Genomic DNA, 13574 nt, shown 5'->3' with positions numbered 1-13574 from the left:
TTGTGTGTATGTTTGTCCGTTTCTCACGGAGCGACAAATCGACGTGATTTTTGGCATAGAGATAAATTGTTTATAGGCGAGTGACATAGGCTACTTTTTATCCCGGGTAAATGCACAGTTCCCGAGGGAACAGCGCGCGATAGCCGAATTCCACGCGGGCGAAGTCGCGGGCAAAAGCTAGCATAGGTATATACATAGGAAGTCAAGAGGTAGTCGGATATTATTTGTACCACTTTTTACTCATACGAGAATGTTTTGCCAGCTAAAGTACGAGTACTCACGCTGACCTGACAGTGCATATTATAAAGGTCAAAACGAGCATTTAGCTTGTGGAAGGGGACACTTGCCTCTATCAAAAATTTGCACTAAAGCGTAATATTTTGCAAAAGTATTTCTAAATAAAAAAAAAATCTTAACAGACATAGGTACCTATATTATTTTTGAAAGACCTATACTTATGATACCCTAGTAGAGTACGTTTAGACGAGAATAAAACACCTCCACTTTACGTATAGGAGAAGTACCTAAAAAAAATTGCCTTTTAAAATGTTACTTTTTCACTTTGTTGATACTTATGCAAAATTAGAACTTTCTAACACCAATAGTCTTTAAGCTAAACCGCAGACGGACCGACGGAAGGACATGGCGAAGCTATAAGGGTTCCTAGTTGACTACGGAACCCAATAAATAAATATCATGGGACACTTGACATCAAATTGACCTAGTCCCTAAAGCAAAGCTAGTACTATGGATACCAGGCAACAGATAAACATACTTTGTATAGATAAATACATTCTTAAATACATATTAAACATCCAAGACCTGAGAACAAACATTCGTATTATTCATACAAATATCTGCCCCGGCTGGGAATCGAACCCGGAACCTCAAGCTTCGTAGTCAGGTTCTCTATCCACTTGGCCATTCGGTCGTCAACTTGTTGAAATATTATGGATTCATTTTATGACACAGTATACCTAAATCGCTTAATAGGACTGTCTTAGTATCTATTGAGCTCTACATGGGGCGCATTACAACTGGATTAGCTAATTCTCTACAATTCTATGCGAATTAGCGTATACTTAAGTATGACTTACTGTATAGGTACTTGCACCTATAGGTGGTATAGAAAGAATTTCATTTTATGTACGTGTTCAAGTCCCCTCGATTAACAAAGTTACCTGGGTTGAAAATATTAAACAGTTTTTTCTCCCCGCCATCCTTGGCGCTCGTGGCAGTTTGTTGGAACTGCCGCTTTGGCAAAATAAGAGCATGATAAAAGTTTTACAAGCGGCAGACGGGCGCTGCCTCGATATATCCATACAATACATCGGCTACGGACGGCCTGTATCTTGTCAGCGGCCTTTACTGACCTACTTTTTATACGAAGGATAAAGAAAACCCGGTAAAGCCTTTGATGTAAGCAATAATTTCTATTTAGGAAGCATACGTATCGGCAATCCTAAACAGCCGGCGAACAAATAAGATGGCTGCTGTTGACAGCCGCGATGGCTGCCCCCGACGGCGATAGGCTATTACGTTCCCCTTTATTGTATCTTAACGTCGTTTAAGAACTCAAATAGCCAATTGTGAACCGGAATTGGATAAGTATAAATATACATTAAAAAATAGTATTTCATGCAACTGTATCATAATAAGGGTCATTGAGACACGAGTGCGAGCTTATGATATGAGGCGAATGAGTATGTTTGTCAAGTTAGTTAATAACCTGGATACTTTTTATCCCGATATTGCCACGGGATACGGATAAAATCTCTAAATAACAACCGCTAGGCTTAGGGGCTGTTTCACCATCCATTGATTAGTGTTAATTGGCGGTTAGGTGTGATGCTGTCTCTATTTGTTTTGTTCGAATAGACGGAGATGGCACAGTGGCGTAGCTAGGTAACCTAGGGCCCTGGGGCAAATAAAAAAATGGGGCCCACTGCTATCAAAACTGGTAAGGTTTTTTGAAGTAAAATCATTATATATACAAATACTTTAAAAATGCTAAGCAACTTTATCATCAGCTATAAAGCAGAATTTCGCGGGCCTCCTGAGCTTGAGGGCCCCGGGGCACTGGCCCGCCTAGCCCCTTGGTAACTACGCCACTGAGACGGCATTACATTTAACCGTAGGTTAACGCTAATCAATGGATGGTGAAACAGCCCCTTAGAGTCATGAAATTTCTTATGTAGGTAGCTGGACGTCTGGAATAAAACATAGCCTACTTTATATTCCGATATTCCCACGGGATAGGGATAAAATCTCGAAACAACAACCGCTGGGCTTAGTCATGAAATTTGACCATGATTGTTTTTAATGTAACGTCAATGAAAACAACGATTTAATTTTCAGGAATTCAAACAGGAATTTAAAAAAATCCCGGAATTTCAATTCAGCTGCTGGACCTAATGATTTACGTTTGCGAAGCCGCGGGTAAGCATTAGTAATAGAAACGCATGAGTGTCTCAATGGCTGATTATGAATAGTTGCATACATAACTTTTTCTATGAGCTCAAACATAAACAATTAATAAATAATGAATACTTCATAACGGACAATAAATTAATTTTTCGATTTCAAAGGTAGCAAATTACCACAAATATAAAGTCGTTTAAATAGTGATAAACTCTTTTATTTCTTTAAATTTTTAAGAACTCCATGCAAAAGCAAAACAAATCCCGCTATTTTGAAACGTTTTTTTTTTCACTAATTACAACCTTAGAATGGACCCAGGAACTTTTTCGAATACAGCCAAATTAAATAATGTTGAAATATTAAAATTTAATAATAACTGTTAAATTCATTTATTGTCCTTTAAGTAAGTATTGATTATTCGATAATCTTTTTATGTAAACATATTTTAATTAATCTATAAAGTCGACTTATTAATAATTAAGTAAATAAAATAGAATGGTAAAAGATTTTTTTTAATTCCCGCCATTTGCAGTGCGAAAAAGAACATTGTGCAACGTTTCACAATGAAAAGTCAAAGTTGCGATCACACAATGCACCTCATTGGATGACCGATAGCGATATGGTTAGTATAACGTATAATAAAGTTTGTACTACGCGAGTAGAAAAAATAATAAATGCTGCCGTCTTGCTGCCGTGCAGTAAGTAGTATAATGTTTGTTCTTACCATAAGGCCAGCTCTATCCGCCACGGAATCCTTATCGACTCCCGTGATGTAAATACCGAGGTTGTATTCTAGGCCACCTCGAATCATCAGCCCCAACGATTGTCCAGGCTCAATACACAGGTCCACCTGAGAACAAAATAAAGATAGTACAACTTATTGAGTAGTAACTCACAGCTGGGCAAAGATCTAACCTGTTATCTGAAATAGAAAAGAAAAGTTATCTGAAATACGCTCAAGCCACGTCACCATCACTTTCGCGCACTGATTATTTTAATACGAAGCCACTTATTGTCATACTACTATTAAGTATACCATCAATTCAGAATATTGGTCACGTCAAACCTAATGCTACAAATAATACGTTGTTAATTGGAGTATCAACATGATACTTACCTAACGTCTCACAGCGGGTGCAGGCGGCGGGGCTGGAGCGTGCCGGCAGCCTCATTACAACCACTAACGACAGTTTAGTGGGCAGTGGACCACGATTAGCATACCACCAGTCACCCCAGCCCCCTCTACATGTACAATCGCGTATTTACGGCCCTTTATGGCGCATAAAATACATTTTATGAATCGTAAAATCATTAGGATTATTAGAAACGTGTTAGGTATGTCTCTTTGCGTTGCAATTCATAATATAGTATTATTGTTTTAAGTTTTAGACAGAAAACCGTACTCACGATATATAGAATAAATTGTAAATTGAAATAAAACGCCATTCTATATTCACCAGAGCGTGTTCAGAATGGTTCTCAATATATGTTGTAGATTTGGACCAATTTTACTGTTATCTGTTGCTGTTTTTTTAGGGTTTTAGACCTCAAAAAGAAAATCAACACCGTTACTGAGTCACCCGTGTGTTTACTTCTGTTCGTCTTTAAACGCCATTTTACTCCGAATCAACTGAAATGAATAGGTACGTATCTACATTGAAAAACCTCGAAAAATTTAGGTTCAAAAAATATTTACCTACAAGTTTACTATCAGGCCAAAATTAACAGGAACTGAAATATAACTCAATAAATTACATTAATGTTGTACCTATTATTAATTGAGCCAACACGATCAGCTTCTAACCGGAGAGCATCACTTACACAGATAAAACCGATTTGCTGCAGTTATACAGCTAAACGACCTCGGCCGTTAAGTATGCTAAAATAGCATTATTAATCATTTCTGAAGCTGTGTGGTAAAGAGAACCCGGTAACTTGCATAGCGCATTGTGTGCAATATCCTGAATTTCAAGTGCAACTATACCTAGGTATTAAGGTCGATACAGGAACTCATCGCTTTTGCTATTACCAATAACTCATGCAGTAATTACTTCCAGCCTCAAAATATGGCTTTGAATTTGAATGTGAATTGATTTTTACAGAATATACGTGATGTTTTAGATCGCGAGCTGCGAAGCGAGTATGTTTGTTTAAGTTTCTAAATACTTACTTATTGTTAGTCATAATTACTTAACATTTCGAACACCACACTGCTCGTTGGTGATATTTTTGACGGGAACACCCAAATACACCGAAATATTTTAATTCTAATTCCGATTTTCAAAACTCCGATTTACATTACTCCTAAGGCATATGACGACCGGATGGCCAAGTGGTTAGAGAACCTGACTACGAAGCTTAAGGTCCCGGATTCGATTCCCGGCCGGGGCAGATATTTGAGTATGTATTAAAGTATGTATTTATCTATAAGTATGTTTATCCGTAGCTTAGTATCCATAGTACAAGCTATGCTTAGTTTGGGACTAGGTCAATTGGTGTCAAGTTCCCATGATATTTATTTTATTTATTTATTTATTTTATATAATTCCGAAGTACTTAAAAACACAACATTTATTTTTCCGAATTTCAATTTTTTTTTTAATATCCGATTCTTATAACTCCGAAGAATGAAAACACGAAATGTTATTGGCCCGAAATACAGTACCTATTCCGATTATCAATTTTCCGAAATGACATTGTTAATTCGGAAATATGACATTCGGCGAACTAAACTTAGTGGTTTTAATAATCGGAGTCTTGAATCTCGAATAAATATCAATCAATTTAGGTAAATTGACCGCATAGGTTAGGTTAGGTTAGAATTGCGTCAAGGCGCGAAGCACCTTAACTGCGCGGAATAGCCAGAATAAACACACACAATAATACAGAATAAACGTTAGGTACCTATGATTCATTTTTTTATCGAAGCAAGCCAAAATTTACCGAATTTTGCCTCGAATCAAAGGGAACTTTTATACCGAGGAGTTATTAGGTAGCTTATTTATGAATACTTACCCTCCGTATCGAGCGGTCCTTACTATTGGAGCGCGGAGCCCGCGGCGGCGGCGGCGAGGCGGGCCGGCCGTAGCGGTCCATCCAAGAGCACGAGGCGCGGCCCACCAGCGCGCCCGCCGTGCGCACTGTCATCGTCAATTGCCGACATGACTTCAGCATCTGGGAGAAAACTCGCACCATTAGCTTAAGCCAGGACTTCCATACCAAGAGGGCACGCCCTCCCCCCTGCCAGGGGGGCGTAGGAAAATGTCAGGGAGGGCGTTATAGGTATATTATATATTAAGTCCAATGGCAACTTTGCTTAACGTTCATAAATATTAATTTAGCTTGCTAGTTTAGTTCGAGTCAGGACCATTCCTCATTGCAGATTTTATCAGTATCTCATTTCGCTTAAAATAACAGAAAAGATAATACGGACTGAATAATGTAGGTACATAGAAGACGACTCGGACTATCGCAATCAAATTTACAGTGAAAACGTTCCGTACGTATGTACAGTCACCAGCATTAATATCTGCCACAGCGAAGCGTCCAAAAATATCTGACACGTCCTTCCAGCCCTAGAAATAGAGTCATATCAGATATTTATGCACGCTTGTTGTGTCAGATATTGGTGCTGGTGACTGTACATTAACATAACGTTATCTAGATTTCAACGCGAACAAGAATTCAAATGAGCTACGTATTGTGATAAAATGTCATATACACTACACTGTAAAAATCATTTTGAAAAATAAAATATCACAGTATATATCCGATAAAGACTAAATAAGCAAAAGGCTAATAATTTATAATAATAATAATTTATTCAAAAAAACTCATTTTACATCATTTTTAACTTAAGAACTAGGCTGAACTAGGATTCCCTGTGTTTCAGGCAAATATTTAGATCTAATTTAGTCAATTACGAGTACAATAGGACCCTGATATTCCAAATTAAACAATGTTACCTAACATTGTCAGTTTTATTAATACTAACCTAATTTAAAAGTGTGAGTAACATTATGATTACATTCTTATTCTTTATGCATAAATATAATAAAACTACCGATGATAATAATACGACATAATTTAGTGTTATAAAACAAAAATAATTTCACTATATATAGTAACTTCTCTGTGTCACCGTACGACATGTTTGGAGATGCCAGTAAACTTCGTAGTCCTGTTTGCAACAATTTTTAAATTCATATCAGGAATAAATCTAATGCCTGAACGATCGTAGGTAATAAACTCTTGGAACGCCGCAATTATGATTTTAATTGTAAGCCAATAAAGTATGTGAATTGTGTCTCGTATGACGTCATGGGACAAGTCAAAAGGTCGGCAGCGGTCGTAGTGACGTCACGGCCGGACCGGCGACGGCCCGCGGCGCAGCCGGCGCGGCGCGGCGCTCGTCATTCCCATCCCCATCTACTAACATTATGTTTCTATAGTACCTACCTACAGCTGACATCTTTTCTTATGCTACTAAGCATAGAGGACAACTCTAGTACAAATACGACGTATTATAACAAAGTACTTCAGAGAAAAAAAATATGCTCGATCGGTATACGTGGAGTAAGATTGTTTTTTTGGAATATTTTTGTATTTTTTATTTCAATTTAAATTTTTTTGTTAATTTTACATACAAACAAGCTGAGATATGTGGTGCATAGGAGAAATTCGTGTCTGTATCACTGTCCAGTGGTGGTGTAGTGGTATAGTACGTGGCACGGAATGCCGAGGACCCGGGTTCGATTCCCAGCGCTGGCCTTATTTTTCTGGTTTTTCTATGCATCTATATTTCAGTTTGTATTTTCGATATACGTGGAGTACCTATTCAGGCATGAATCGGAAGGTTATCTAACAAAGTAACTTGGATCGAGATGCGTCCTTTTCCTTCAATCGGGTCTCTGCGGACTGCGTCTGATCCGTAAAAGCAACGAGGATAAACCCGCACCACTTCTAAGCCAATTGGTACATATATATATTTTATTGGCACATCGAAGAATAAACGGAACTTATCACGCTAAAACACACGAGTAATATTTACCTCGACGTTTCGACCACATTACGAGTAGGTACAGTCCAGTCATTAACTTCGAGGTAAATATTACTCATGTTTTTAGCGTGACAAGTCCCGTTTATGGTATTCATTTAACTATAAGTGAAAATCACGTCAGTTTAAAACATTATAGTCGAGCATAGGAAAAACGCTGTAATTATACTAATTAGGGTCCTTTTGGCACCCGTAAATATATTTGTACAGTCGAACAAATTGAATCATAACCCAGGATGGAACCTTTTCATAATCAATTTCACTATAATTTTCTAGACAAAAGTATGAGATGGCAACATGACATTAGTAGCACAGAGGTTCCACCCTGGGTCATGATTCAATTTGTTCAACTGTACCTGTAGGTAGATAGATATAATTACTAAGTCAAACGAATTTACCCTTTTTTTTTTATTCGACTGGATGGCAAACGAGCAAGTGGGTCTCCTGATGGTAAGAGATCATCACCGCCCATAAACATCTGCAACACCAGGGGTATTGCAGATGCACTGCCAACCTAGAGGCCTAAGATGGGATACCTCAAGTGCCAGTAATTTCACCGGCTGTCTGCACCCTTAAGTAAAGTTCGACAGGAATTAATAATAAATAATAATAAAAATATGGCATGCGATGGAGGGAACTCCTCAATAGTTTATGGCAAAGACACGAAACTAATTCGTACTTATTTAGTTTCAAACGTACGTTCAATTTTGATGACAATACATTTATATGATACACATCAATTGATGAAAGATTAGGTACACTATATAAAACAAGATGAAAATGAAATAAATGTAAATAAATATAAGTATATTTTTGAAATCAATCTTTTGCTTAAATGTCGTAAAAAGAAGAAAATAAACTTCAGGTAAACAAATCTATCAATTTATAACATTAAACAACAAAATAAAAACTTATTTCGCGAGATTTGCGAAAAAAAGTATCCAGCTCCAGGTTCTATCCTAATAACAGTAACAGACAGACACTTTGAATTTATACAGGTTGTGCATAATAGCCGTTTTACAAAAATAATAAACATAAAATAAAAAAACAAAATAACAAACATAACACAACAAAATGTTAGGTTCCTTCAGTGGTACGAAATTATTAATGTGACCCCCACTTAGCCGTTTTTTAGGAAAAAAATTGTTAGATTACTATTATTAGGCTGCCATTAATTAATTTTCGAACTGTAAAGTATTTAATAACTAGATTTTTAATTTATAAATAAATATCATGGGACAATTCACACCAATTGACCTAGTCCCAAACTAAGCAAAACTTGTACTATGGATACTAGGCAACGGATAAACATACGTATATAGATAAATACATATTAAACATCCAAGATCAGAGAACAAACATTCGTATTATTCATACAAATATCTGCCCCGGCCGGGAATCGAACCCGGAACCTCAAGCTTCGTAGTCAGGTTCTCTAACCACTTGGCCATTCGGTTGTCAAATATAGTTAATAGTATATTTTACTAGCCATTTCTTTCATCTAACAATAACTTACTCGGTTCGATATAGTGTAATTTATTAAATTTAAGGATGCCCTTTGCTAATCTGCTTGACGCATCAACAAGGAAATGGAGCTCTTTACCCTCAAATAGCAGTGTCCCACAAAAAGCAGTCGAGCGTTTTCAGGGAGTGATGTCGTAAATCAAGCGATAACGCGAAGTACGGACGGAACAGTCCGCCAACATTGCGAAAATAGTGCCGCTTTCCTGACCCGCCCACGGCTTTGTCTTATGTAGGCACATTTATATGTGGAAAACTGTAGGTCTCACGCTCGGAATACACCCTATGTCGACGGTTCTTAAGGTATACTAAATGGTAGCAGTGCTCGTCAGAAGGCCTAAATACTACATTTCTTATTATCATTTATTCTTCTAATTTTTTTTTCATCACCATAATTATTGTGACTATAAGCAATAATGGCCTACTCTTACACTTATTCCAACAGAAAGTCAAATTATTCTTCCTCTTCGATAAAAGGAAGCACGAAGCAAGCTGAACTAATACAAACTTTCCCTTTGTTTGTTCTCCCGTGAAAATAAGTTTTCTAGGCCCTGTTTTCGAATATAGTGTTTCAAATTGGTATACTATTTATATTATTCTATGCAGCCATCGTGTACTATATACCTATTTACTCAGGTAGATATACCAACATACTTAAATACTTAGCTACTGAAAAAATAACGTCAGGAGGTGGATCTATTGACCTAGTTGATATTTCGAGTTTGTTGATATTTATGGCAAAGGGTGGAGAAGTTTATGCAAACATTATTAGACTTTGCCGAAAGTTTATTCATTTGGCTGGAATTATTTCTGATTGGGTTTAATGGGTATTTGGTTTGAAAGGTAGGCAGGTAGAAGCGTGGGGCTGCCGTTGCTGCGGAAAGGATCGATCGTGTTCGATCGTAATTTTAACCATTATACTCTAACCCACTTGGCTTCGTACCTTTGCAAGTCAAAGTTTAAAGAATTTAAAGAATTAAACGTACCTAATAAATCGACATAGACTCGGTAAAACCTTGTGACTTGTTCATAATTATATTATAGGTACATATTAAAATGTCATGTTTTAAGCTTTCGCGATTCTCACTCGTGACCACGGACAATGCAATGTGGTCGAAACGTCGAGGTAATTTAAGCAATAAATAGTTCATCATTATGCCCTTAAAAGATAATTATAGAGTTCTGTTGATGGATAATTGTATTAAATATATTTTTCTCAAACATCCAACGAAATGTCGTCCTTATCTTCGTGATCATAGAACGCCAAGTAGGTACGTCATTGTATAGCACTCATTGAAGATTCGTTCCATTTTCAAATTAGAGGATAGTAATCAAATTTCATACAATATTGCCGGCCAAGGCCAGCAAAGAGATTACCTTTTGTTGCAAATTAGAGGATAGTAATTGAATTCCATACAACATTGCCGGCCAAGGCCAGCAAAGAGATTGTCTTTTGTTTTAGTGGGTTTAATTTATTTTATTGACTATCTTGGCATACCTACTGCCAATTAAAAAAAACGTACGTAGTTCGTGAATGTGTATTTACTTTTTAATCTCTTATTTGACTAGATTATTTAGTGAGAATAAATCAGGTATTCAATAATAAACAAGGATTGACATCTATTGTTAATAATTTATAAAAATAACCAATTAATAAAGGATCCTCGTTTTATTTTATAAATGAAATCATCACAAGATCCTCATGGCAAAAACATCAACCCGAACAGCTTACAAAATAACCTAACCAACAAAAAGTTGGAAAACCACCGACTTTGTCTAAAGTTATTTTTAGTTAATAACCGATGTGGGTGTCAAGGCCGCTAAGCTGAAGTGGGACTGGGCTGGACATGTGTCTGCCGCATGCATCTTGACCGATGGTCACGAATCGTTACCGAATGGGTTCCGAAGGATGGCCAAAGGAGCAGAGGCAGACCCAAGAGGAAATGGCGGGACGACTTGAGCGCTTTTCAGCTCGATTGGCAGGTGCATGCTCATGATAGAGAAGAGTGGCGAAAGAAAGGGGAGGCCTTTGCCCAGCAGTGGGACATATTAAAGGAAGCATAAAAAAAAACAGAAGATACAAAGAACCATCAATGTGCAGCGACAAGCCGACAATGCGTTTGATCTCTTTCATTGCGAAGTACTACGCGTGCCCCACGTAAAGGTAAATATTTATCTCATTCATATAATCTTCCATTTTTATCCCAACAATGGCCCGGACAGCCGCTTGTGAAGTCCATTTTACTCCTTTATACGGAAGCATGGAAAAAGACTTCATTACAGTGCGCTGCCTAGCGTCCTGTTGTACTGTGGTGCTTTGAATTATTATTCTGTAGAGCTATTTTGTCTAAGACGGTAGCTGGTTAAACTTTTTTTGAAAATAAAGTCTTGAGTGGCATTGCTGTGTAGGTATATTGTTAACTTGCTCTGAACTCTGATTAAAGTGAGTTAGAGAGTAAAACCTACATACTTAAGATTTCAGTACCTGGGCGACCGAGCTTTGCTCGGGCTAAAACTTGATAATAAGCGTTTTCTTAGTGATAAGACCAAGCTAGATCGATTTGTCATCCTCGAAAACCCCCACATACCAAATTTCATCGAATTCGGAGCCTTTTCCGAGATTCTGATTATATATATAATAAGAAGTGCTCGTTTAAAGGTATTAGACAGATGGATAGATTAATTAGTACATTTTGGTGTCCTATTTTATTTCAGTGCTAGATTAGCAAATTGTATGTTAGGTGTAATAGATACTGCATGGAGTGAGTGGGAATCCGGTTGGCGCGTATAGATGGTGTCAGAGCCATTTGGCTGCGGTTCAGGAAGATATGCCAGCAGCAACAGGTTTGATTGCTGTTGTGTTTCGACAAGTCACCTTTACAGTTTTATCGGTGCTATATATGTACCTACGTTTTACATGGAATGGATATTTCAACAATTCCGCATTCAGACTATTTTTTTTTTGCTGAACAACAACGCCCTGTCCAGCTGTGGTCCGACCCGCATAAATCATAATGTTTCATAGAGAGCAGCGGATATCATTTGACAAATAAAACATGGAGGGACGTTACAATACAATATCACAAGAAAATATTAGTTATATACATCATGATTTTTAATCGGTGATCAGGAGTTGCAAAATATTAATAACCAGCCGAAATTTATTTAAATAGGTGAGGTTTCGCTCAATCACCTCGCTGTTTAATTAATTACAGTTAACGATATTGTTCAAACCAGTAACCATTGGATTCATGGTCATCCTATATTCATAATTAAAGTAAAGTGAGATACCTATGCGGAATTCTCCGTAAACCTTAGATCTTACGTCAATGTTCCATGAATCTGCGACTTTAATGTGACCGCTACTAATTACTAAATTAGAAAAATTTATACCTCTCGCCGATTAAAAATCAACGCGTGATATATGTATTGATTTCGCATATACAAGATGTCTTTAAATTAATCCGTCATATTTCAGCATATACTTGGGTTAGCTCGAGTGAACACTGTATATACGAGTAGGTACTTTGAACTTAGATCAATAATGTATCAAAACATGTCTCACTCAAAATGAAAAAAGTAGTCGGTGTCTAGTCAAACTTACAGAACTATCTTCTCAATGTTCGGAATTTTGAAACCACCTACTTGTATAACAGATGTAATTATTATTTGTTACCTTAAGTGCATCTTCATGAGAGATTCCGGAGAAAGGCGTGCCATTGACTTGCAAGATGGAGTCCCCAGGACGGAGGCCGGCGCGCTCAGCCACTGAGCCCTCCTCCACACGGGAAATATACACGCCCACGCCTGCAAACACTATATTGTAACGCTGACCAAGATACCAAACTGTGAGCCCGTATGTTAAATGTATAAAGTAATCGAAAACATGCAGAAAAAAATGTTAAAATTTGGTTCTGAAGATCAAATGAACTAACTACTGTAAGTACAATATGATTTGCGAGCATGCACTATGAGAAAGCAGTAAACATATTTCAAATCTGTTTTGAGCTTCTCTCTATTTGTGAAAACTCATTGGCTGCTGCTTAAACTGGTGGGGCTCCTGAACAAACTCAGATAATAAACGGTGAGCGGTCCGAAGCGGATGTAAGCATTACCTGTGCTACCGAAATAGGCGCTATCTCTCTGCAACGGATATTACCTAAAGCTGTTTACTTCACCATAATGTTGCCGAGTTTAATGCAAATGTTAAATATTTCATAGACGATAATTCTGTTTAATCCTACTAAATTTGAAATTTGATTCAATTTTACGCCTGCATTACGAAACGTAATGCTGTATTTTCTTAATAATATTTTGCCTTCATTGCGATAGTTTTATTGTAGTAGTTAAATATATTGCTTAATCTCATATATTATTTAGTATCGACTTTGAGCCTTTGATCCAGTAAAAAATCCACTGTCACGCAGGTATAAAGGCATATCATTTTATCAATTAGAAAATATTATTAATATGTTTAACATATTTTGGTTTGTTAATTTTAATTGTTTGGATTTCAAGTACTTTAATTTGCTAATCTAACAACTTCCATATACTGGGTATGTTTATTTACCATAAG

At 37.1% G+C, this 13574-nt stretch overlaps 1 protein-coding gene across 9 annotated transcripts in view; it reads right to left on the bottom strand.

Moving 5' to 3' along the window:
* Positions 1-13574, bottom strand: part of LOC141426767 (whirlin-like) — a 76400-nt gene that overhangs the window by 22255 nt on the left and 40571 nt on the right. For 7 of the 9 annotated variants that reach the window (XM_074085915.1, XM_074085921.1, XM_074085922.1 and 4 more), the window contains exons 6-8: positions 12675-12814; positions 5437-5595; positions 3146-3271 (exon numbers count right to left, since the gene is read on the bottom strand). In XM_074085915.1, the coding sequence (XP_073942016.1) occupies positions 3146-3271; positions 5437-5595; positions 12675-12814 (425 nt within the window). The remainder of the gene's footprint in view (positions 1-3145; positions 3272-5436; positions 5596-12674; positions 12815-13574) is intronic. The other 2 variants (XM_074085917.1, XM_074085919.1) reach the window with 1 other exon arrangement.

This window comes from Choristoneura fumiferana, chromosome 3, assembly GCF_025370935.1.
Source record: "Choristoneura fumiferana chromosome 3, NRCan_CFum_1, whole genome shotgun sequence".
NCBI classification, from domain to species: domain Eukaryota; kingdom Metazoa; phylum Arthropoda; class Insecta; order Lepidoptera; family Tortricidae; genus Choristoneura; species Choristoneura fumiferana.
Note: the sequence above shows the minus strand (reverse complement) of the source record. Positions and strands in the feature narration are given on the sequence as shown.